The 27,451-nt window shown below is 38.8% G+C and overlaps 1 protein-coding gene across 4 annotated transcripts in view; it reads right to left on the reverse strand.

The window, feature by feature from the left end:
* Positions 1-27,451, reverse strand: part of AKT3 (AKT serine/threonine kinase 3) — a 162,077-nt gene that overhangs the window by 66,548 nt on the left and 68,078 nt on the right. For 2 of the 4 annotated variants that reach the window (XM_056344203.1, XM_056344204.1), the window contains exon 3: positions 10,473-10,598. In XM_056344203.1, coding sequence (XP_056200178.1) covers positions 10,473-10,598 — 126 coding nt within the window. Of the gene's footprint in view, positions 1-10,472; positions 10,599-15,724; positions 15,744-25,057; positions 25,134-27,451 lie in introns of those variants that run through there. The other 2 variants (XM_056344205.1, XM_056344206.1) reach the window with 2 other exon arrangements.

The following is a 27,451-nucleotide window of genomic DNA, read 5'->3' on the forward strand; positions in this document are numbered from 1 at the left end:
AAGACAGACAGTAATCCAACCTCATGGCTTTTATAAACTCAGTTAGCTCTTGGATGAGATAAGAGCCATCCTCAACATTTTGAGGAAAGAGCTACTGCAGGATGGACACAAGAAGAGGGAATTTAACAGAAAAACTGAAAGAGGAACAAAAAGGACAGCAGATGACAGGAACTTGGGGAGCATGATGAAGTAGAGCTGCTTACAATACTTAACCAGGCTTGCAGCTAGATGCAAATACTACTCATGAGATCAAAGAAACCCACATCTTCAAGGATATGGTTGAAGTCCAAGATCATGATGACAGTGACGCTAGGGTTAACAAGCTATTTGTTTTCCTAACTTCCTCAGCTGCAGCTCTAAGGAATGTGTTGGGCTACCTTCATAACAGAAGAGACTAGAAGCATCGTCTGCTCTAAGATTATCTCATCTTACTCCCAATGAAACCATCCTCTCATCTTTAATCCTATCACACTTCAATCATGTAGGCTGAAATTTTCTTTGCTGGGTGTCTGCCTAAAGCTGCACACTGCTGGAAAATACTACTTTTTGGAGATGAGACTTAAAACTTGGCAAACCAAGACCTTTGATATCCTTTTAGTATTCCTGTGAAAATGTAAGGCATCTGGCCACACGACATGTGGGAGGGATAAGACTGCAGTGGGAGGAGGGTAAAAAATTACAATAACAATTACTAAAGCACAAAATCATTTAAAATCTATGCATTGAGTATAATCCAGAGGATGCAGCTATCTCCTGCTTCTACCCCTGCTGAATTTTTCTCCTATATTCATAATGCCTCATCCTATTCCTCAGACAATATGGAAAAAAAACCCTACCTCGTTGAGGCAAAATCCAATACAGAATGATGGCATACAGCAAGTTATTCACAGAAGAGATGTCACAAACAAAAGACTAGAGAATAAAGGGTGAAGAGTGGAAACGGGACAGGAAAAAGAGTGGAACCTTTGTGAGAAAGAAGAACTTGCAGGACAGCTAGAGCACAGCTAAACTAGAATAGCTGGTTCAGGAGAAGGAAGGTAAAAGAAGCTGCCAGGGACAGAAAAGTGAGGTGACGTTGTAAGGACAATCTGAAAGCAAAAAGATAGAGAGTCCAACCTGCAGAAGCGTCTGTACCAATTAAAAAGCACATCCTCTCCAGTGCCTGCAATGGAACTGAAAATTTTGAATTTCACCATTCATTTTCTGCTTGCAAATACATACAAAATGCATACATTAAAAGGGTATTTAAGTTTGCCAACTCAAGCATGCAAAAATTGGAGCTAACAGAATTAAGCCTATGTCCAAATACTATCTATAATATGCTCTTTACCTACATATATATATTATACTAAATATATTATATATTAGTATATGCATTAATATACAGATGTAGTACTGGTACTATCTATACCATTTATTTCAGGCAGTCCTCAAAGTGATGCTGTGCATTATTAACAAGAAGAAAACATATGGATGCATATACTAAGCTCTGTAACTGTCAAAGAGTATTTACTCTGAGTTTGCATTACAGATAATTAACCAAATCAATTAAAGGTAATAAAAAATATCTTAACAATTGAAAAGGGCACTGAAAACAGAAAAAAAACCCAACCAAAAATGCCATTTCACTATCACTGAAGAATGCTATTGAAATATAAAATCTAGCAAAATGTAACAAACTTTTTAAATGTTCTTTTTAAGTGGCTGAATATTTTATTTCCTTGTGCAAGGTTACAATTGACTATGTTCACATCCTTCCCTTCTGAAGCAAAAAGAGTTTCAGAAAGAAGTGGAGGAACAATGTATTTCTAAAAGTGGTGTGCCACCCATCCTTCTTAAGTAGATAAAAGTCTGCTGATATTTAGTACACCCACACGCTTCGTGTGCTGCTGTATACAAATGTATGGGATAAACAATATTTCTGTCATGATTGCAACATGAATAAAAACTTGATTGTGAATGTCTTTCACCTACAGCTATGAGGGGAAAAAATACTAAGATGAATAAGTGCTGTAATACACAATTACTGCTAATTACCAAAATATTTTTCTACTAATTACTGGAAAAATGGTAGTAGTTTTAGACAGAGAAAATAGTTTGGAAACTACAAAAGCACAGAAGAATGAGTGAAACTGGCTACTGAAAGCTGGCTCTGAACACTCGAGTGATAGTTGGGTCATTACCAAGAGTAGAGAACACTCTACCATAATGTCTTCAAGTTTGCTACTATACATAAACATATGTAATTAAAGGGCTGAATCTCAACTCAAAACAGTTGGAAGTCTAAATTATCATTCAAAAAGATGAGTAAGCCAGTAAACAGACAGACTCAACTTTGTGTTCTTGTATGCTAGCCATCTACAACTTGGAATTACACATTTTAATCCTAAAGCTCTCTGTCTTGCTGGGATTAAACACAGGTCACACAAATTTTCCCCTTTAATATTAGACAGGATGAAAAACCTTGGGGGAGAACACTTGTTCAAAGCAACAAAACACAAAATCAGTAACACAAACTGACAACTCTGTTCCAACAAGTCTGTAGCACTCATTTGCCCATTTTTGGATCTACACAGAAAATGGAAAAAATGACATAAAACTGGTATAAAGAAATCAAATGGATGTTTCTCAAGTATTGAACTTCTCTTTTTTTCTTAACAAAAAAAAAAAAAGTCATATACATAGCAGAGGTTCTTTCATCTCCACATCCACAAATAATCTGTCAATTCTAAAATGTTATACTATCTTTTCCAAATAACCGCTACTATCTAAATTAAGTAGTTATGCTAGTTAAACTCTCCTGAGCAACTCTAACTACAAACTGTATTTCAAAACGTTCTGTTTACTTTACACCATTCTGAACCACAGATGACAAAGTTTGCTTGAAGCTGTAATTACTCTGCAAAGCTGGGAAGCCAATTAGAGGGCCTGAAACCTGCCAGTTCCAAAAAAAAAAAAAAAAAAGGCAAAAAAAAAAAGCACAGATCATCTGTTCAGATTTTATTAAAAAGTTTAAAGTTTTAATTCTATAACTTTAACCATATAATCACCAGTGTTCTTTTCCTAAATACATTCATTCAGCATAAAAAATAGAAAGAACACTAACACCATTTTATTATTTCATAGATGGAAGCATTCAACTTAAGCAGAATTTGTTGACATGGCTAGACAAGAATACTAAACATACAAGCAGCCATAAAAAATTGCACTAAAAAATGAACAGAAGGTTGCATATTTGAGAAATTATTTCTAATACAGGCTGAGTCCTAGCACAAAAGATAACTTCCTGTGATTATCATACCACATGAAAGAAATAGTACTGAACCACTGCTTGCTTTGTTTAGAATACATACACTTTGAAATATATACTGAGTGCTATCTATATAAGATATCTGTATCTGTCTACGTATCTATCCATTTGCATCACAAATTAACCTCAATCTCTTATTCTTCTCCTGATCTTTCCTTTATAAACACTTTCCTCCCAACCTCTGCCTATTCAGTTGCTACTCCCATTTTTTCTTTCTCATGTCAAAATTCAACAAGCACACTGCCCATAACTATCTTCTCCCATTACTGCCACTCTGCACTCCAGTTCCACACTTTGATGACCTTCTTTGTTAGACAAGTAGCAGAAAATAATGTGTGTTAGACAAGTAACACATCATTTTCTAACACTGAAACAGATACATATGCTTTTGCTCATACACATACAAAAAGCCATGGCTTTTACATGTCTGTACAAAGATATAGGTATACACACACAACCCCACACACCCTCAGCTTAGCCCTCTCTCGATTCTCCTGCTTGTTACCTACTCCCCATGAGAAACCTACTCCTCTGAGGCTTCCCAAAAGGCTCTGTCCTTTCTCACTACATTTTATCTAGGGGGAGTATGACCCTAAAAATCAGTTTGGCCACACAGAGATTTATCTGAACGATTTAATATCCCTTCTTTGGTTCCAAAAATGCAGGTTTCCCCTAAAAACGTCATCCCCAAAACTGCCCAAGAGATCATTTTCCCACATTGTCCCTTTGATCTTATCACTGTTCTCTTTGCATTCTTCATTCCTTACCCAGCTCCATCACATCAAATACAGGTAGCTTTTCAACATGGTCTGTCCCCAGAGCCTACCCTCCTCCTCGGTATCACTCTTTATTCAGTATCAAAATGCTACCCATCCTTCTAACTGTTCCAATTTCAGCATCATTTCTCAAAGCATTTCTAATTTCTCTGTTTGCCATACTGGTTCTCTTTTAAATCATCCTTAAAATGCTCCTTCTTGTCTTAAAAACAGGAGGGAGGGAAGGAGGGAGAGAGAAAAGAAGGGAGAAGAGAGTAAAAATCTAACCTTGACAATGGATTAGTTGTTGATGTGCTGAGACCACTGCCTGTACTACAGGCTAATACTGTCTCATTGTTTTCTCATACTCCCCCCATCTGTTTGCATCCATCTGCTGTCCCTTGTTTTATATTTGGAATTTTAGGATTTTGGAGCAGGGACTGACTTTTTGTTCTGTACGGGTAGAAATCCCACTTCTGTGGGGTTTGGCTCATGACAAATACTTATATGTGCTTTGGTGATACAACGACATATATGACTGCATAATAAACACAAACAATATAATAATATTCCTTGAAGTTGAAAAAGATCTTCCTTGATGCACTTCATCATACTGGAAAGTCTTGTATTTCCAATACTCCAAAAAGCACTGAAGTAGCATCGATGCCTGTCTGTCATTGCAACTGAATTTGCCATTCCCCCTTCATGCAAAGAGGGAAAACCAAACCAGGAGATTTCTGCGTGTTATTGTTGGGTTTTGCCTAGGGTTTAGTTTGTTTTCATGGATGACAGTAAAATTCTACATCCTGCTCTGTCTTCCATGCAAACACCCCAATTTTATTTATGCAACCGGGTGTATCACATCAGCATAAAAACTCTCAGCCCTGGCTATAAAGTTTGACCTGTCATGCTCATACCAGGCCCTATTCAGAGATAGTAGGAAATTACAGTACGCTATACTGGTGTCTAAGGAAGCACTGTCAATTAAAATGGAAGGATGAGCCCAAGGAACTGATTTTCATTCATGATCCAAGCCACCAAGGGAATCCAAACTTCTAAGTCAAATGGCAGAATACCTACTATACCACCTAGAAACCATTCATAAAGTGATATGAAAGCCTCCCAACGAAAATTACTGGTCCAATTTTCCAGAAAGCTAAACATTTCTCCATCCAACACAGACAGTAATATTGGTTTTATACATTAGATTCGAGTCTGAATTTCCATAGATGCATTTGCATAGGCAGTACATTACACATACATTGCCTCTTCCCCTCCCAAAGCACTTTCAGTGTTGAACAAACATTATTTATTCAATCACAACTTTATTTCAGAATGAAATCTATACTGTGATTGTAAGTATCTACAGTTATATGCTTATCTCTGGGTTCATGTCATCCAGTGTTGCAACAATTAAAAAAAAAAGTGACTTGAAACTTAAATCTCATTGAAAAATTAATTGTGGAGTTGCACACAAGGTCATGTCTAGTGCCCAAGTATTTTCATGCATAATTTAACCTCACTTAAAACTTACATATATATTTTTCTGCCCATTTCTTTAGAAAATGTCTTCAGAATTCTCTATAACCCCTAACAGCACTCCCCTGAAACCTTTCAATTTTCATGTTTTGAAGATTTTTAAATCCCCAAAATAATAAAACCTTGTCTCTGGCCCAGTGAAAGATTTCCCATTAGGAAAAAGTAGCACAGATTCTCCATTTAGAATAGCCAAGGTTCATCAATAATCATTTCTGCAGAGAAAAAAAAAAAGGGGGGGTTATAAAAGGTTACCTTCTCACAATAACTAAAATCCGCTTTTTCTTTTCAAAGACAAGAAAAAAAGTAGCTGTACTGCGGAGTGCTTAGAAAGCACTATCTTTCAAGATAGGAAAGAAATTCTAGGTGACATCATTTTTGGCCAAAGCTCAAAGGCTACTGTGAAGGGATACAGCTCTTCCCAATTATTCCCTACGTAAAGATCAAAATGAAGGCAAAGGGCCAATTCTTAGATACCTCATCCCAAATGTGCTACGTGATTACCTACATACTCATTGCATATGTGAGAAGTATTATTTTATCAGTAAAGGCACAAATGCTCCTTAAGTAGAACTGAAGTAAAATTCTTCCCCACTCTGTTTTCCCTAATAACGATGATCAAAGACCAAAGTGGTTCACACAAAGCAGTGTTGATTCTACTTACGCAACGCTGGACCAGTTAAAAACAGCGTTGTGAGGCCACGTTGGGTTTTTTTTGGAGGGGGGAGGCCACTGTCACGCATAATGGAGTTTTAAAAGCCAGGACGATTTTTTTCAGGCCTCTGCCAGTATAGAGAAGTTATACCAATCGAATCAAAATTATTTTTAAACTGGTTCTGACTGCATAAATGCCTAAGCTACAGCAATTTACATTAACATATTTTATTTTGCAGTTGAAGTGGGCTAGGAACGCACACCCACTCAGATACCATGACTCAGTCAATCAAGAGTATCTCTTTAAGCTACAATAGCCTGATTACTTGCAACTGCTTGTCTCTACCTGAAAAGAGCTAAACTGATTTTGAACCAGCCAATTTGAGTAAGCTCACACTTCTGAATTTACCTCTGAAAACCAGTATCAACCAGCCTGAAGTTTCCACACTGAATTTCCCACCAATGTAATTACATCATCTTCATTTATCTTCCTACAGTTAGATACCACAGCACAACTTTTTGTGAATGTCAGGGCACGAGCATTAACGAACCAAAATCATACTTTAAATACACAGCGCTCTCAGCTCCCACATTAAAAACAGAAGGCTCTGCTTAGTGTAAAATAAGCTGGCTTCACAGGAGAGAAACCAGAGTGATCCCTACACACTATCCAGTGTCACCAGATGTGGCTGATCTGTTCTCCCCTGCGGCCTTGCTGCGGCTCCCACAGCTGCAGGTGGGATCTCATCGCTGCCCGAAGGCAGGAGAGCAGCAGCCACGGGGAGGCAAAGCGAAGCCCCTGTCCCAGACACCGAGGAGCCAGTCCTGTACCCTCCCCCGGGGCTCAGCTCCATCCAGCCCCGCTCTGTCATACCCTTCAGTCAACTCTGTTACACTCTCAGGGACACACTTCTGCTCCAGGGAAGAGATCTCTCACATCCATTTCAGGGCCGTGTGGTTCAGCAGCGGGCTGAAGGCTGTGCGCGCTGCCTCAGGCTCTCCATCTCTATGTAAAACCATCTACTTGTTTACAAACCCGCTTCCCAATGCCTTCCCCCCACAACTCCTCCCAGAACACCCCAAGGAAAGGGGGTGGCCTCTGAACACTCCATCCTATGACAAAATACGACCCAGTGAGAAAGACTTTATTAACAAAAAAATACCCAGCGGTGGAAGCACTGTTAGCGGTATGTAAAATAACTTCATTCTCTCTGGCCTTCCTGTCATCCCTGATGGGAGTAATGTAGACAACACAAGACCAGGGAGAGAGCAATGCTCAGGTGCAGGGCTTGAAAGTTATCTTGGAAGAAATGAGGAAGCCACTCTACGGAAAATGACACCATGCCTGGGAAAAAGCCTTTTGCAAAAGTAAAGCTGGTGTCACAGGTCTGGAAGGCAGCGGACACTGGTGCGAAAACATCCATGTGATGGAAGTAACTAGCTGGACAGACCTGGATATAAAAGTTTTAAACTACAGAGCAAGTATCATACAAAGCAGAGCTGTGCAAACTTTCCAACATTCAACTCCAACAGTACTACGAAAATAATACCACAGCCTTGGCCTTTTCTGCTTAAATAACAAGCTGTAAGCAAGAGCCAAAGATGTCTATCATTTGGAGAGCAAAAAGTAGACTGAGACCACACTCTCACTTTACAGATAGCTACAAAGATTACGTGAAGATAGGACTGTAAAGACATATCTTTAAGTCCCTGCCAACCTAATCAAGATGGTATTAACAGTGATCTCACACTCCATCTGCCTGGCTAGTAGTTTATGAAAAATGTACTTCACTATTACAGGAAAAATATGTTGCACTGCTTGTGGCCACAAACCTACAGCAGCAGCTCAGGAACTCTTGGATCAGAGGCCATGAGACCAGTTCTTGACATTTACCAGGTACCGCCCGTGAGATCTGATTCATTCATATAGCAGTTTTGTTTGTTTGTTTGCCCTACTGATGTCTCATCTTCAGACAGATAAGACAGCTGACAAAAAAATTTACAACCCTTTGCAATTTAGTGTAATACCATACTGTTTTGCTTTTCATCCTGTGAATTCTACACAGGTACTTCACTTAATTTCACGGGATTCTTTTTTTGAATGAAAAGCCTCCCTATTCTTGCACTGATGGTCAACCATTTCTGATTAAATTATTCATTTTTCTGCCAGAAAACAGAAAAACTCACCTCGCTTACCAAAACTGTATTTCTTCAATTAGTATTGCATGCCTGTTTCTTCAGCTTACATTGCCTAACAATCAGACCTATGGGACTTGCTAGCTGCAGAAAGGATTATTTTAAATTTATTTATTTGATGGAGGGTGGAGCAGGGAGGGGATCGGTAGTGGTGGTGATGTTGTCACAGAATCATAGAATGGTTTGGGTTGGAAGGGGCCTTAAAGCTCAACCAGTTCCAACCCCCCGCCATGGGCAGGGACACCTGCCACTAGACCAGGTTGCTCCCAGCCCCATCCAGCCTGGCCTTGGACACTGCCAGGGATGGGGCATCCACGGCTGCTCTGGGCAGCCTGTTAACAGTGTCTCACCACTCTCATAGTGAAGAATTTCTTCCTAATATCTATTCTAAAGCTATACTCTTTCAGCTTAAAACTATTTAGAAATTTTGGAAATCAATTTTGGAAGTAATTTTGGAAAGCAGCATGAAACCTTGCAATGTCCATCCAGGCAAAGTTCAGGGGCAGCGTTCTAACATCAGAATTACATGAGATGACCTCTATGTATCAAAACAAGGGGAAAAAAAAAAAAGCAAAGACCAGTATCAACACACTGGAATTATTTGCTAATTATGCATTTCTTTGCTTAGCAGAACTACCATTTGGATCATCCTTCTAGTTGCTGCAGCAAAGAAAGACAGGATATGCAATGAAGAACATGGTAAAGCAGGACAAAAAAAAACTACTGTAGTTCTACAAATGTTCTTTCCGCTGCACACTGGGGAAGAAGTATCAAGGACATTACTAACTGCTATAAATGGGTAGGTTAGGATATGCAGAGCAATAACGAAGGAGTAACAGCCTACTAGTCAATTCCTACTCATGAACAACTTAAAGACATCAGTGGTTTTGAAGCTAAATAGCAACAAGGCGAAATGAGCCTCTATTATTATATAGAAGGCTTGCATGCTCAATATCATTTGCAAGAATGCTGTCACAATTGGAAAAGGCAAAGTTTTCCTCCTCCAGCTGTGGGAAAAGACATGGGCTTGGAGCACAAGATTATTTTCTTACCAAATAAAATATCCAAATTACTTTGTACACAAAATCTGAGTCAATCTCAAGGACAATTTTAGGACCACAGGAAAATACTGTCTCAGTAGCATTTGTTCTATCTTCACCAACGCAGATGAAAGGAACCCCTTCCCCAAGTACACCCGCTCCTGGGGCTCCAATACTCCTCTATAAAACTAATCAGCATCTTTTATTATATTGCAGTACACTAATAGCATTTTGAGATAAATCAAGTAGATTTTCTAGTATTCCTTTGAAAGCTTCTAGCTATGAAATTCACAACTCAGGGACTTTTTTGCCCCCTTAGTTTTGTTCCTCAAACACTTTCATTTCTGTTACGAAACACTCTTCCACCCATCTCACTTTGCCAGATCAAAAAACCTACAGATTTGTCTTTTAGAAACATTCTTGGAAAACAAGAAATCAAAATGTCTTCACTTTATCCAACAGATACACACTTCGTAGCTTTGCTAATATATGCAAATTGTCTGATTGCTTGAAATTACTGATTAACCATGCTGGAGAGCTGATTACCTGATTATCCAAGAGAAAAATAATTCAGCATGATTTTGTGTCATTTGACAGTCTAGATAATTTTCTAATTAATTTGAGTTTTCAAGTGAATTCAGAGATACTACTGAAAAAAAGAAAAGAGGTCAATGATCTGAATAAAGGTAAGCTTTCCAGGAATTTTCTTCTTCCACAACTATTTGTCAAATGTTACTGTTAGCTACAGACAGTTCAGACACACACACACACATGAAAACTTAGATCCAAAAATATTCAAAATCCCATGGTAAAATCTTCAGTGCTCCTGTAAAGATATCTTGCAGAGCTGGACATAAGATGAGTGGTGCACTAGTCTGACACTGCAGGGCTACCAAAAAAATTCTGAACTACACATGAAGCAATATGTAGCAGATATTTTGTCAATATGCTGAGAGAATTATAAATACTGGAAATACATACTTGCCACTGAAAAGTTGTTGAGTGGATATGGCAGATCCACATCCTGGGGCTTCTCCTTATAGCCTATGAAAGAGCCATCTGTCTTTAGCAGGAAATATCTTGGCCGCCAGTTTTTTATATATTCTCCTAAAGGAGGAAAATAAAAAAAAGTTCATTAGTACTGTAGAAAAAAAAACTTTGATCTTGAAAAACATAACATGTTATCAGTGTCTAACATTAATTATACCCAAATCTTTCCAGACGTTTTTAATTTACAGAGGAAACTAACTCCCTCCAAAAGAAGAGAAAATGGAATTGCAACGGTAAGCCTGGACTATACAACGATGTCTCTGAAATAAGAAGCTACAAGCACTGTATAGTAATATTCTGTAGTTCTAAATTTCCTCACACTATACGCTTCAAAATCCTACATCTTTACACCTATAAGCAGCTCAAAATTTGCTGCAGGCAAAAGTAAGCCCATGAAATCTAAACTACTACAAGGTAGAACACTTATCCTGCTGAGCCAAAGCAAAACCCATTAACTTCCTCAAAACATACACGACGCAAACACAAGAAGACTGGGGGTAATGGGAGAACCTACACAAAATACACTTAACAAATGTACCTGCAAGCAAAAGGAATAAAAAAGAGAAAAATAGAAGCCAATTACCTTCTAAGAGGTACGTCCATCAACAAACCCACCACCTCTGCCTTCCCCACACACCCCAGTCTGAGCAGAAGATTCCGCAAGCCATGAGGTATTCAGGACCAGAAGCATACCCATCAGGTCAGCAAAGACATGATAGCTTAATTAGTGCCACTTACTTGTTATTTAAGGGTAAAAAAAATCTCTTTAATAGCATTACACTTTGTAAAGTAAAGTAGACCACAGACCAAAATCTCAGCAACAGTTTCATTTTTAAAGTGCAGTTACTCAGTTAAGTACGGGTGAGTTTAGATCTGCCCAACTTCCCCCGTCTTTCATGTCTACCTGCAGAGTAAATAACGTATGCACAAGTACTTACTAAGACTTTAAATAGGTCACTGTTTCATCATTATACAATTGAACATTAAAAAAAATAAAAACGGTGCATTAACAATGCAGAATTTCCAGCCGTGTGTAGGACTTCTCACTGTCTGCAAAATGCTCAGAAGCGACCAGTCCAGGGGCTGTACAGGTCCCGGGCAAAGCCCAGCCCTTTAGTGCCACCTCAGCACCCTGTTAGTTGTAGCTATGTACCTTTTAGACAATTCAAAGGTCAGAAAGAAGTTTTACATCCATCTGACACGGAAATTACGCCATGGAAGGCTAATCTAAAGATTCACTAATTGCATCTTCACCTTTCCATCAGAGCAATCAACTAATTGTCACTGAAGTTCAACATGGGGATTGTTAATAAGGCCTTGCTGAACTCGATCACAACTTGCAAGGATTTTGATGATGCCCACAGCTTAAAAATCTAACTGCAGCCATTAACATTTCCGATATTCAACACGTATTTAAGCAGAGAATCAGGGTAGGGAGTAGAAGATGGAGAAGAGGAAAGGGTAAGGAAAATTACCGCCAGGCTATTTGTGCCGACTTACGTTTTCTACCACTCGGCAGCAAAACTCTTCCTATTTAGTCCTGCTTCTGCATAGCAGGATACCTGCTTGATTTTGTTATCAAGGCATTTTCATATAAGTAGACAGAAAATTGAGAAAGTCAAAACATTACTTAATTTGACAACAAAATTAATAAAGCAGATATAGCGCTAGTTACATTTGTATTGACTCAGAGCTTTCTATCGCAGATCGCTGATGCCAGTTCAGCTGGGAACACCCCTACTGACACTGCCAGGCTGGACTGATTTTACAGTGGGAAATCCCAACAAACATAAAAGCAAATAATAAAAAAACCAAAACCAAACAAAACCTGAGGTATGAGATATTTTTATGTTGGAGAAGAAATGTAAGTGCAGTATGGGAAAAGAAATGTGTAACTTTAATACCAACAACAGCAAATACTGTTCATCATTGTTACTTACTATCATCAAAACATCATCATTACATGAGAAGGTAAAGACATTTCTGAAGTTTGCTGAATACTTGAAAATGAAATGATCACAGGCCTAAATTAAGGTATGACTAATATTTTAAGAACATTTAAAATAGGCCCCGCAACAAATTTGCTGGTATCTGCAGGGAATTCAAAAGTTGAAGCCAAAACTAAACTTTAAGTAGCATATCATCCAATCGAAGTTCTAAAGATATTAACACTCTAGTTGCTTTCTTAAACAGACCGTAAAGAGACTCTTCTGTAAATTCTAGTAAAGTATATCGTATTTAGTTGTAACATAGGTGACTGTTAGGAGAGAAAGCGCCTGTTAGTAGGTTTAAATTTATCAAAATCTTATCTTGAAGGAGCAATAACTGGAAGGCAGGCATATAAAAATACTGAAGAGTTCCAGGACAGCATGCAGAGAATACCAGTGCGCCCAGAACAGGTCAGCCAGGCAACGGGTCCTCCTTTTCGTGAGGAATGAGCTAGACAGGGAGATAAGCAGGCTGTGCTCTACAAATCAGAGCTGACAGGGTAAGAACACTCGGTAGTCACTTCAGGGAGGAACAGAGGCTTTCGTTTACTTACATACATGCTCTCCAGAACAAAAACCTGTAGAGGAAGAGACTATTCTAGCAGGTGCCCTTAGAGGGCCAGCACACACCTCCCCGGTTCACTTACTCCCTCTCCTCCTCTCAGGACAACACTGTAGACTGCATTTGGCTTCTACTAGATACTCAGAAGTAGTATGAGCCATCAGAAGAACCATCACAAGAGTATGACTAGCACTTCCAAGCTCCTCTGAAGAGAGCTAACAACTTTGGACAAAAGCTAACCAGAAGAAGATACAAATATTACATGATATGTAAGTACCCGTTTACCCATGAGCACAGTTGTACCTATGTGTTTGCCCTGCAAACTATAGTCAGACACAGGATACGTAACCTAAAAGCAATTCCAAAATACTATGGCTTCATAAGGATCCATCTACTTCTTTCACAGACGTATTTCTTTGAGGAATGTTTCTCCTGAACGGTTCCCTAACAGAAATCATGGTCAGACTACTTCTTCAAGATGTCTGGACAAATGCGCGTGCACACACACACAAAAAAACCCCCAACAAACTAGTTTTGCCTTGAAACCCCCAATATTCCAATCCTTCTTCAAGGCCTATACATGAATATTTATCATCCACCCTTTATTTATTTTGTAATTCAATTAACAAATGGATGAACACTTTTGAAGACTAAAGTAAACAGTGGTATCAGTGAACAGTTCACTTAGCCGCTCAAGTGGTTTAATGGCTCTCAAGATGCACTCTAGGTGCTCTCTAATAACTGCATTCCTTTCACATAATCTGCCTAAAGACAGAAAAACATTTTAGTCCACACCTCTGAATAGACATGTGCTTGCTGAACTGCTTTGAAAGATAAATCCTTCCAACAAAAAATACTAAAACACAGTAGAGTATTTGAAAAGCAAAACCCCTTCCACATGTCTTCTAACTTACCAGCCCCGCATCGAGAAAAAAAATAATTTGTATATTTCACACTATGAGCAATATTCAAGGTATTTGGAGTGTATGTTTAGCAAGTACCTCAACACAAGCAAACAAGAGGAAATTTACATCTGAAATTCAGTACGTGAAAAAAAATTCCACAAGAATGGAGAAGTCCAGGCAGGCTAACCAAACCACCAGATAGCCTGACAATTTAATGAAATGGAACTGCAGTACTCAGAAAAGCAGTGGATCTGCCATGGAGAATTAATCGGTTTCTACCCTGCTTCCTGCTGAGTTAATGTAAGCTAAATTATTATTTTGCTTAAATTTACACCCTTCTAAGTTGAAAAACATGTTCTTTTAGGATCTGTTTATTAGACAGTAAGAAGAGGTCTCTAATTTCAACCACTGCAGCCAAGCAAGCCAAGTCATTCCTACATCATTTTAATTCCAGTCAAAGTTTTTAAAGCTACATGAGAAAAGAGGCACTAAAATATGTATCTCACAGATACATACAGACAATAAATATATACATATGCACACACAAAATACAGATTTAGAAACAGCTTTAAGTTGGTAGGCTCTGCTTTTTTAATAACTACCAAGAGAATACACCCAAAAGATGAAACAAGACAGCAATACATGCCTGAAGCACACGAAAATGCAATCTGATCTTCATGCAAAAAGCACCCTCATAACATGCAACTCTTTAATTAATGTTGTATCTAATAATACACTGGCTAACAAGTAACAAAGAATGCTTAATGAAGGTTTGTTTAGAACATGACCCTTGCGGCTGCCTCTGTGTTCGCCTCTGTACTGCAACCTTAATGATTTTTCTCTTTTGCCTTTGACAGCTAGTAACAAGAATCTTCCCTTCAGGACATTTCACAAATACGTTTATTCTAGTGTTGCGATGTTTGCAGTTTTGATACTGCTGAGGAGCTTCACAAAGAAGAGCTTTCTGAGAACCGTGAGTAGTCAATAAATCCATGTTAGACAAATGTAGCACTCAAAGTTTGTAATTTTTTTACTTCACCTTAGAACTCAAACTCTCTCTTCAAACCTACACTTCAGTTCAGGTTCGATGGTTGCTATTGTTAGTCTCACCACTTGTAATCCTTACAAAATTCAGCAATTATGGAAAAATTATTAGGTAATTTAAAAATAATCTTATTTTTACAAAACCTATTTTTTAAATCACTTTTGCAAAACATCTACAGTTTTCAATATGTAAATGGCTTTAGAGGTGTGAAGGAAATGTCTTTAATATACAGCACTGATAAGCAACAGAAACCTGAGTTCAAAAACTTGCTTCCTTAAAAGAAGCAACAGCTGCCACACAGACATAAGTGAGAAGGGGGGGGGGGGGGGGAGAAAAACCAAACTCCCTCCAAGCAGAGAACACCAAAAATTTGCCTCGTCTGTGTCATCAATTTACTAAAATGGATTACATAAAAATAATACACAAATGCTATCCTCCCTTCTTTTTTTCTTTTCCTTTCTTTTTTAAGGCACTTTTTTGTTGACTCAAACTCCAGTTCTAGGCTAACATTCGATAAAGAGAGGAGGGAAAAATGCGAATCTAAAAGCATTAAACAAAATTATATAAAAGTAAATGAAACAACCATACGCAATTTTTTTTGGTGAGAAACAACTGTAATTAATGTCAGGTCAAGTAAAATATCAGAAGTAATGCCAGTGGTTTTTGAGATTGAATTTACTTACCTTGGCCCTCTGAGGGCAGTGTTACCTAACGCACGATTAGAAGCATCAGCAGACTATTTGATTAAGTCAGTAGACACTAGTAAATGTAAAGCGCTTGTGTTAAATATTTACTTCTGATTTCATGATAACAAATTTGCAATAGAGTTCAAAGGTACTGTAAAAACTACATGATTAAAAAAAACCCAAAAACTACACCTGTCCTCACAATTCCTCTGTCCTTCAGTCTAATGTAAATGTGTAACTGTACATCATGCAAAAGATCAGACAAAACCTTACTGTATACCAAAGAATTAAATAAAAATGGGATTTTTCCTAACATGCCTTAGCATTTTAAAAGCTATTTTTATCATATATCCCCTCCCAAGTATTTGCCAGCAGCTTGAAGAAAAGCAGAATTTGGAACTAACGCTTTCTGATTCTGCCTTTTATACTGTGAGACAGCAATTATTTATTTATACTAACTGTTTTCCCACAGTTCCCAGTAATGCTAAATGACATTTTGGGCACATCTGCACTTACTTCAGACAAATTAATTTTTCCAGTCACAACGGGGAAATGGGGAACCTTTTGTGTTACATGCGGGCATCAACTTCTACCGCAGCGAAGCTTCCATTAAGTTTCCTGCAAACTGAGGAATTAAGGTGTGAAAGTTCCAGCACCTTTCACTGTCCGTGACACCGCAACAATCCAGTGCAGGTGTAAAGACCAGTCAATTTACGTCGAGCTCTTCACAGCTGTGTGGCCAGAAACCAATGAAAACCACACAGATGTCATGATTTTGCAGATGACAGCAAGCAGCCTCGGGAAGGAGCTCTGGAAGTTCCTCAGCTGAGCAGTGGAAGAGGACAGCAGGGACAACCCCCGCTCTTCCATGCCAGCCTAGATGTGCTGAAGAGCAGGCAAAGGGTAGCATCTTTTCTTCCTGAAGCAGTAGTAGGGCGTCAAAGACAAGGACTCCTACTGGGAAAACAGCACTCCCAAGGGAGAGGTGCAGCCACCAGGCAGGTCGAAGCCGGAGAGCGGCTTTCCATCCTCGCAGCATGCACCTCTGCAGCTGAAAAAACAGGGAGGACCAGTCTCCTCCAGGGAAAGTTTTTCCCTGTCCTGACCGTGGGGTTTCCTTCCCCCCAGGTTCTGAATGCAACCTACAGGTGTGTTTCCAGCTAGAGGTTCACTGGGGTTCAAATCACCAGCCACCCTTTTCCATCACGACTACAGTGAGTCACCATGTTATCTTGTATAAACGCAACAGTACTTCAGCTCCTGCTGCTTATTCAACCCTTTCCTGCCGCATTAATAATATTTTCTCTAAAATATCCCCCCCAAAAAAGATCTAGAGGAAAATAGGAACAGAGAGAGATACCACTATTCAAACACAAATGCAGTATTCAAACTGGGCAGCCAGAATATCCACACAAAATTACTGATGTCTTTTGGCATTTCATGGAAAATAAACGTTTACAGTACATACTTAATTTTCATATGCACAAAATCTTGTCCTTTTAAAAAATCGTACAAGAAATACTGGGTTAGCTGACATCCTGACAAATTGAGAATTGACCTTTACCGTGTCCATTTTGAGCCAACAGGAAGAAAAACTTGCCAGTTTCAACATCACTCTCACTTCCCCTTCATTCTTGAAGGATAAGAATTAGAACAATAAATAAATTAAACAGAAGTTGATATTAGTACATGCTGGCTAGAATTACAGTCTTGTATTGCATCAGCATCCCTGAACAACAAAGGAGATCAATATTTTCTAAATATGCCTGCTGTTCAGGAATGGAAAACCAAGGTCTATATCCTGGCAACATTTAGAGACACTGCTCACATTTTCTACATTTCTCTCTTGCATAAGGTTTTATAGGATCAAAGCCCAAAATGCTACACTATTTAGCTGCTTCTCAAAGCAGTTTTGTAGTTTTTAATAATGTTGAGATGTATCTGTGGTAAATACAAAAGGAAAAAAACCCGCATTTTAGAATATTGTCTCGCTTTTTTTTTTTTTTACAGCTAAAAACCTTCATGTTCTCAGTACTTCTAAATATTTATAAATTTTGTATAGAGGACTATCAGCATCAAGTGGTACTTCATATAACAGAAAAAAATACTTTCTTCTGTTTTTGCTAGTAGACCAAAGGATCTTTTTCAGATTTTGACAATATTTTGAAAGTAGGATAAGTATACAAATATTCATCTATAAATTACACTGAATAAGACAGTTGGCTACAGCAGCAATGATTTAAATACACATACTTGGTACAAATGTATATACTGTCAGACAATTAACATGTAAATGGTTTTTCCATGTAGCTAAGTTGAATTCAACATCTTCCTAATATTCTCTACATTTTGTAAAACAGCCAACTCCAGTTTACACAAGAAATCTCCAACTTTCCATTGTTTGCAAAAGGGTATGAGAAGTTTGACAATAGCATTACCATTCAGCTGGGTTTCTTTGACAGATTAATGTGTTGTCAAAAATTATGTGACTTTCCCCTCTTAAAACTGGTATACTTGGTAGCATGTTTTCACAAAGCAAACTGTCTCACTTTTAAAGCTGGCACATTGCAAGAATTTTAAAATAGCTCCTCTCGACTTTCTCCTTGTCACTAGGTGTGCTCCTAGCCTCAGACGTTGCCAGGTGCCAAAAAGCTAGCACCAGCATCGTTCATCTACATTTCTTCCTCAAGCGCATTGCTACAGTCAACCTTTTTGCTTTATCATTTAGCCCACATCATCTGCACAGGATCAGTCTGCGACACAGAAATGCAGAAGCATTCCTCAAAACCACCTGCACTGGAAGAACAGCTCCACTGCCGCTGTACACATCAGGAGAACTCTCTGGTTGCATGAAATGCTTCGCGACAAGCAGCAATGCAGCACTACCCAGAGCACCTTGGGCTTCACACCAGCAATGGCAGAACACAGAAAATGGCACCGTTCCGGGGAGAAGAACCGACAACCCAACTACCAGGCAAAAAGCAATTCTCCATTTGCAGGGCTGTTGACCTCTGTCAAGGCTCAGACGCAGAAATCGGTACTTGGGTAGGAGGCAGCCTCGTCTGAATTTTCAGTTAACATTAAGTTGACATAATACAAAACTGACTTCTTCCACTGCCACAGTGATGTACAAGGGGACATGAAATGCTCCCATCAGTAGTTATTGTTACCGATGACCTACAGACCTGATGCTTTCAAGACCTAAGATGGAAAACACAATAAAAAGGGGTTCCTTCACTTTCGGTGAGGGCTTGGTGGGAAGGGGTGGTTCGGTTCCTTCAGGTTAAGATTAAAGTCATGCGGTCACTGACCAAAAAAACCCAATATATACTTAACTGAAAGACATGTCTGTAGTCCACAGCTACAGTGCACCTCAACCACCGTTTCATTTTCCATTTTTCAGTTCAATACAGATATCAAGCTGCTGAATGTCACATAATATTAGAGAAGAAAATTAATTATTTTAACGTTTCCACTTTTATCTTTGAAGTAAGAGATCACCTGGATAAGATAATGCTCTCGTTTAGCCTTTCTGGGCTAACTTAATAACCCTCCATGCTTGTATCCTTTTTCACATTTCTTCCATGTTACGTGGAAGATGCTGGAAACTCAGCAGCAGCAGAAATCACCAAACAAGAAATAAGAAAGGATTTTCATGGAAGAAAGAAAATTGTATTCCTATAGAGTGATCCAAATTTATTTTATGTGCAACTGTCAAACAGGAAAATGTAAGTTATGCCTGACCAGCTCCTTGCCTTTGGAGAAAGAACTGAAAATAAGATCAAGTGAAAGAGAAAATTAGTTGCTAATCTCATTCTAACCCCTAGCATTTACTTGTCTACTATATAATACTCGACATTCACCGATCAGCACTTTCTGCATAAGAAAAGCTCAGGATGCAATAGTAGGGGTATGCAACATATCAGTCTTGAGGTAGACAGACAAAGCTATGTAAGAACTTGTATAGCACCTGTCTGCCAAATGTCTGAGGCTGAAATAACTGCATTAGTCTTTCTACTTCCACAAGTACCAAATTTATTAAGTTGTTGGGTCTTTTTAACCCCACCACATGGAGAAATCAAAAGTTTTCTTCCCTACAAGAAAAGGCTCTTTTTAGGAATAAACAACGGAGGGAGGGAAGATATTAAACTCCTGAACTAATTAACAGAAGTAAAGGAGGCGGTGGGGGACAATGATAATTAATATGTACCCTCCTCCTAACCAAATCTCCACATACATTCATTCTGTATATGCACACACAACAGCAGCATCATAAACCGTCTCAAGTTCTTGCCATTATTCAGTTCGACATCTGCACATGTTTATGCGTCTCTCCAAACAACCTCTTGAACACCCTGCTGGAGCTGTCATTTTTTTCTTCTCCCTATCTGGCAGATGGCAAGTCAACAATCGGCATCAACAGCAGCCGAATATCTCCCCCCTCCATCCGACCCCCCTAAACAGACACAATAATAACTTCTTTGTGCTTCCCCACAATGCAGCTGCTTAAACCATTTCGCTACAAGGCTGCTTTGCCTTAATAAAAAAAAAAAAAAAAAAAAAAAAAAAATCCCTTCTGTCAAGTCTAAAAAGCAGCATAATGTTAAGCAAGCTAAAGCCACAGCACAGCTGCAAACGGGCAGACACATTGACAGCTCCTCCCTTAACAAAGCCCTGTGAATTGAAGGGGGTTCATCTGAGGCTCACACAGTAATTAGTATAAAAAAGTCCGACAGCCTCTATTATGCTAGGAAAAAAAAACTGGACAGAACTGGGCTGCTGTTTTGCGTCAAGAGTTCTGCTGCAGAGTAGATAAATCATGTTGGGTTTTTTTCCTCTCTTTTTAAAGACAGTAATAAGGAGGATGAGAGAAGCTAATTTGAAAACTTGGACACAGTAATTGTACCATATGGTGAGCATTTATCCCTTCTGAAATACACGCTAACAGTCACTTACATGCACAGTGCTTTGTTTTACAGTTGTTATTCTCTCTACCATATTCATAAAATGGATCTGAATATCCGATACTCCAGAGAAGTTGTGTGTAATTAGCAGCAAAACTGCCTGAGCTTAATATATTGGCCTACCATAGCAATCTAGTTAATTGCAGAAAATCCCATGCCCCCAAATTTAAATAGTGTCCACTTCAAGGATTTTTTTTATTTCTCTCAAACTGGCTAAGCATCACACATAATAAAGTTCAGAGAAATAATTTATTGACACTAATACTCCTTGATACCGTTGGCTCTAAAACGCGTGAGCGGGAGTTATTTTCCTTTTCATCCGCGCAGTATAGAGGAATTAATTCAAGAACCATTTAACAGTAACCACAAAATATTTCAGTTCCACCGTACTTGGGAAAGGAATTGCCCCATAAACTTAAAGGTGAAACTGAACTTCAGCACGGGGCACCGGAGGGAGACAAAGACTTCAAAAATCCACTCCCCCACCGCCACCCCCATTTTCTTCCTGGCTCCTATTTTGCAGTATTTTTGTTGGCAATCCAAACACTTCATTCATAAGGACCTTCAAAACTTGGAAAGCACACCATCCAACTCTCAGGGTCTCTGCTTGCTCTTTACCACACACTTCCAGCTTTTCATCCTGTTCAGGCCCCCAAACTGTCCTGGAGTCACAGAAGATAAGGAACCCGTTGGGTGGAGCTGGGAAAGGGTGGGCTTCTTTGAAAGGAAACACTGAGTTAAACGGCAAAATTAATACATCTTGGAAGTACTGCTTACAGAAAGTAAGATGTAGTCAGCTTCCAAGCAAGGGAAATAAAAAGCTCAAGCAAAATAAAAGATGAAAATTTGGTGAAAAATTACAGTCTGCAACTGAGCATAATGGTATTTGCAAAGAATCAGAACGGTTTCTTTGTATCCATCATCACCTCCGGAGACAACAGAAATCTGCTTCAGGTAAGAGACAAACACTTCCAGTGTCTCTGGATCAAAAAGGAGGTGCTGGAGCAGAGTGCTGGGTACTAAGGGGTCCCAGAACCAGAATACATTCACAATTACTAAGAAATTATAAGTAAGGTGAAAACGACTGGCAAAAACCAGCTACGCTTCAATAGTGACAGTTCAACTGAAGGATTACAAACGGAGAATTACAGCCCACCACCCTGAAGAAGAACCCAGAAATATTAAAATGAAAAAAAATATATTGGAAATTTTGAGTCATTTTGCTGGATGGTAACCAGAGAAAACTGTCTGTAATTCTGCTTTTATTCGTACACTTAAATAACACAAACTGACATAAGATAAACAAGGCAGGACTGCCTTTGAGGAGGAAAATCATGCCCATCATACATATGGGATTTCTTTAAGAATGTCAAGAAAATAAAATGGATCAACACTGACTGACACAATTTATTTCAACCTTTATAAAGCTTTTAATAAGTTTAAGGAAACAGTAGTTGTGTGGATGAAAAAAGCTGTGTGGTGGAACAGAACAGAAATGGGAAACGGGGTAAAAGGAAGAGATAAAATAGGGTTACACAGTCAAATTTCCATCCGTGATTCTCTACAGTTCTCTGGTAGGAACTTTTTAGTGAATATAAACAAGAGTGATCTGGGATCACTACTGAATATACAGCAAGACGGTAAAACTCCTGAAGTTTATTAAGAATGTGAAGAATTTCAGACTGGCAAAGCTACACCAGTGAGCTGAGCAACACGAGATGAAATACAGTGAAGAATTACTTGAATTAATAAACAGTTACAGGAATAACCTGAAATACTCAATATACTGTGTTTAGTTTAAAATTAACCACTCAAGAATAATTAATGAAGTATTTGCTTAAGTATTTAGTACTGAGAAGAAAGAAAGAAAAATATTATCATGTGTAAAGTTACACAATTGTAGGAACACTGAAAATATTGTTATTCCATGATAAACAAATAAAATACCGTTTTGCTAACTATATTAAAAGAAGAAAAAAAAAAACAAAACCTACTAGAGAACCAAAGGGCTTCAGAGACAAAACACACACCAATAAAAAAAAAAAAAAAAAAAAAAGGAAAAAAACCGGAAACAAACAGTTGGAGAGAAGCAGAGTGAGAACAGAAAGCCTGGATTAGGTTTCAGTTTCAAAGGAAGGACTATGACAAAAGGATTTAACACCACAAATGGCCAACAGCAGAATATCAGTCATCTCACAGGAACACATTATCAGAAGAGTTCAGAACCAGATTTTCAAGCATTCAGCGTCTCCAACTCTAGGTGGATTCTGTAATGTCACCACGGAACCAGCAGTTTGCACCATGGCAATGCCAGCCGCGCTCCCACCAATTCAGCACCCAACACCTACCAGCACCCTGAATGCTGTGGAGCATCTCCAGATTCGTGTGAGCACTTTTTCTTAAATAAATCAGAATCTTATATTCAGGAAATGGGAATAAACATTCCGCATAGGCAGGCTCCTCCTTTAATTGCCACGCAATTCTGTGTTAGCACAAATCTCATACTAACCTGAGAGTATTGACGGTGAATTCATGTCCCAGCCCTTGGCCACCTTGGTTCACCTTAAATATAATCTACTACCAGCACAGTGCAGTCGGGAATATTGGAAATACAAGGAACACTTGTGAAGGAAGTGTGCGGGGCATCCCATGTCCTGCTCCGCTACATCAGCCTGGCACTCACACATCAAAACGATTGAATTCAAAACCCAAGAAAATAGGTTTTGACCAGATCAAAACAGTTACAGCTCACCGTGCCGCTAGTATCGGCACAAAGGAGGGGCAGGGAACTAGCTGGGGGCAAGAAGGATGCAAGGGATAAGGGGCATCAGCATGAACTTATTTGCAAGATTAACTACTGATTCATCGGAGTGCTGGTCCACCTTGGGACTGCAACTCTGGTTTTCCAGTTCAGCTAGAAAATCAGGTTGAAGTGAAACAAATTTTGAAAACCAACTGCATCCCTAAGCAACAATGCCACAATAGTTCTGCCACAGTATTAAACCAAGAATTTCCCTAATGCAATTTCACATGTATACCAGCAAAGTCTATTCCGACATATGTGTCAAAACATGTTCTGACATTTTCTTTACACACGTACCCAGAAATTACAGATTAAAAATTAGGTAAACTACAAGGAACATGTACAAATCTCTGTACTCTGGCAAATAATTGAAAAATCACTTAAAATTTGGGAGTTGAAAAAATTTGAAAAAATAGAAATACAACCCTTTGACAGGTATTTGTGAAGTAGTTATTACAATTTAACGATATTAACAAAATCTTAGCAACATGGAGGTCCCACTATAAATTGATATTTTGAATTAACCATGTGATATTCCAATACTAGAAACAGTGCCAAGAAGATCAGAACAATTTGGCCAGTATTCTCTTAAATTAGCAGGCTATAATTAAAGTAATAGATGCCAAAAAAAAAAAAATCTCTCAAGTTTTTAACCTCAGGATTCAAAGTATTTCTAAAATATTTCACTGCCTTAAAATGAGTAAAACTGCTCCTAACACTCACATAAGAATCAAAACACAGTTAAATTTTAATATACATATTTGACAGTATTTTATCTTGCATGATTTTATTATATTACAATTGCAATAAACATTCAAGTGAGGTGTTAAAAATTCTTTTGCTTCAAGTTTTTCCAGTCCTCTGAATTAAGAGAAAGCTTGACTGATAAGAAGAAATGCAAAATCCTCAACTGCAATTTTACTAGCACAAAATTTCTGCCTCATTTTCAGTCACATTAGAAACTTCTAGAACAGAGCTATAAATTATGAACCCCAAAATTTCAGCCACAAGATGGAACTGAAAGATGACTGACCTGGATAAGACATACAGATTTACCTAGGCAATCTCAGGATGAGGTTTGCTACCATTTTTCCACGACCAGGCACACATTTTGTGGTTTCTCTGCATTGAGTATGGTTTTTTTTTTTCCCTCATCTGAATTTCTGAAAAGTTTTTAATGGCTTAGCCTCCAAAATAGTTTGATGCAAAAGGCAGTCTAGTAACTTATAGGATGACCTTAAATAGATTTCAGCAAACCCTTCAATTATTTTATTCAATGCAGAAGTTAAATTTCATACAAGAGAAAACACTGATAATCTCCTCCTACATCTGGCCTTTCTGATTTTCTGATTATACACACAGTAATTAACTGGCAACAAATATTTAACATTTGTGACACCAAAATAATAGCCACCAATAATGAAACCATAATTTTAAAAAAGTATCTATTTGCATTATTTTTGAACTAAACAAATTTGATACGGTTTTAGTGGATGGTTTTTCCTCTAGAAAGTAAACAGCACAATTTTCTAATTAATAAAAACAAAATGGAAACTGACTTACAACACTGACTTCAAAATCCTTGTGAAAGTCTGTACTGGTGATGTCACAAATGCTGTCACATCTGAGCGGGTATTGTCTGTAGAAGGTTCAGAAATGTCCATTTTAATCAAAACGTTTGTGAAGAGGTAGTTGTGTCTTTTGTTTTTATTTTAATGAATTACAGAATTCCTTAAGAATCACAGTTGCAACTCTCGTTAAAAATCATAAATCAGGTAAAAATCTAAATAACTGAAATATAAGGGCCTGATCTGCAATGGATATAGAAACACATGTAAGAGTGAAGGGAAATCCGTAGGTTATGCTTCCATCAGCTTTTAATAATGATGTTTGCGTAACACTGATGTAACACTCCCATTTTCTGATTTGCTTAAAGTGAACTACAAATTACTGCCTCAGAGTACTAAAATGCCAGTCCTAAAGTACTCCAAGACAGAAAACACAATTTCTCCAGGCTTGCAGGTTTTTTTAAATTAAATCTTTCATCTTCCTGATACTCTGAAGCCACAGATTATCTTCGATTTCTCCCCACTGCAAAACACTAACAACTAAACAATTATTCTTCTTATGTCAAGAAACCCTCCTCCCATCACTGGTCCAAATCCCAGAGACAGAGATGGGGACACTTGGTCAAGTTGTAAGTGGCTGAAAAAAACCTTTTCCTTCCCTCTTTTCTTCCCCTGTGCAGTTTGGCACCGCCAAAAGGACCATGCTGTGCTACAGGAAGGGACTGGCGCTGTGTAGGTGCCTGAAGAACTCTTAAACATGCATCTTCCTATTTAGAGCATTTATAGCATAACTATTTATATACTTAAGTTTCATTTGATGAAAGTCATCTGCGTTCTGAAACATTTCTGTGTGTCTCCAGCACAGATAACCAAACAAAGAAGCCTTTCCAATAAAAACTTAGAGTAAGAAAAATAAACTCGGGTACAGAACTTCTTAAAACATCCTTTAAAATTGTCTATCTGTGACATAAAAACTGGAAGAAATGACAATGGAATAAAGCTATCCTTTTATTTCAAACTCCAAAGAGGAAAAGGAAAAGAAAAAAGAAAAAAGAAAAAAAAAAAGAAAAAGATCTCATGCCAGAATGAGGTACGAGGACATATGGGCAGTCTATCACCTGACTACCAAACAGCAGTACTAAGGCTGACACATGTTTGTTAATCCCGAGAGGTAAAACGCTGCTTTGTCTTCTGGGGGTCGTGCTGCAGATGAGTGCCCGTTATGCCGCTGATGCATTTTTCCATGCTGACATTCCCCAGGGAATCCGAGTTCCCCATCAGGGAGAAGGGACAGAAATTTTTCGCCTCCTCTAAGAGCCTTCCATAACGTTGTTTACTGAGTGCACCCATAAGAGCAGCAAGCATCAGCAGCACAGCCAAAAGGGTTTGAACAAAAGCTTTTCCTCTGGATGTCTACAGTTTAATTCTGTTAATTCTTTTACCAGGACTCTTTAGTTTCAGCTTGGTCTCGTAACACCAGATCACCGTTTGCGAGGGAAGGACTGAACTTCAGTGACGTGATTACTGGTTACAGACAGCAACCCCTCTTCAGACAATCCGAGATGATGAAGGGGAGGAACATTTCCCGGAGGTCTGGCCACTCTCTAATGTACTTTTTTATCTACCTATGGGGCAGAATAAGGTGAGGTCAAGGGAGAAATGATCAGTAGCTACAGAAACACTCTAGCCCTCTACAGGTTTCTCCTTCTCCCAAAATAAGTCTGTTTTCAGACTCCGCTGTTTCTAACAAAACCCCTCAGAGAACTCCAGGTGCAATTTTTCATAACACCCCAGCTGAGCCAGCTGAGGAGAAACCCTGCCTCCTGCTCCTTCCAGTCCTGCAGTCCAGTGGTCTTCCTTGTCTCATCTGCCACTTCTGCAGCTCACTAGTCCAATAGGGATAAATAATAAATAAATAAATGAATAGAAAAATAAATAAATAAATAGATGGGAGAGGTGGGGGATAGAGAAGGGCAGGAATAGGACAGTCTCCTGCAAGATCAGATGCGTGACCCCATCAGCTGACAAGTCGTAGTCTTGCTAAATCCATCACAAGGTGGCTAGGGGGGCTATATTCCAGGCAGGGTCTAGCTGAATCTCCTCCTTCATTAGCAGCACACCATTAGATCTGATGAGGTATAAAAACATCCTCTCGCTACTGTTTTCCAAACTCCCCCTTCTCCCCGACACACTGGGCATCTGTTTAAAGGATCTGGCTCTGCGAGTACCAAGTGGGAGGGCTGTACGTGTATCTATTGTTGACTGTACAAGCGCCAAGCAGACAACACACAGCTCCTCGTTTGTAGAAGGATGGTCACGCTGCCCCGTCGCATCCTTCACGCACATTTGCTCCTTAGGTGAAATTGCAGCAATGACAACACGCCTGCCT

Source organism: Falco biarmicus, chromosome 6 (genome assembly GCF_023638135.1).
Source record: "Falco biarmicus isolate bFalBia1 chromosome 6, bFalBia1.pri, whole genome shotgun sequence".
NCBI lineage: Eukaryota > Metazoa > Chordata > Aves > Falconiformes > Falconidae > Falco > Falco biarmicus.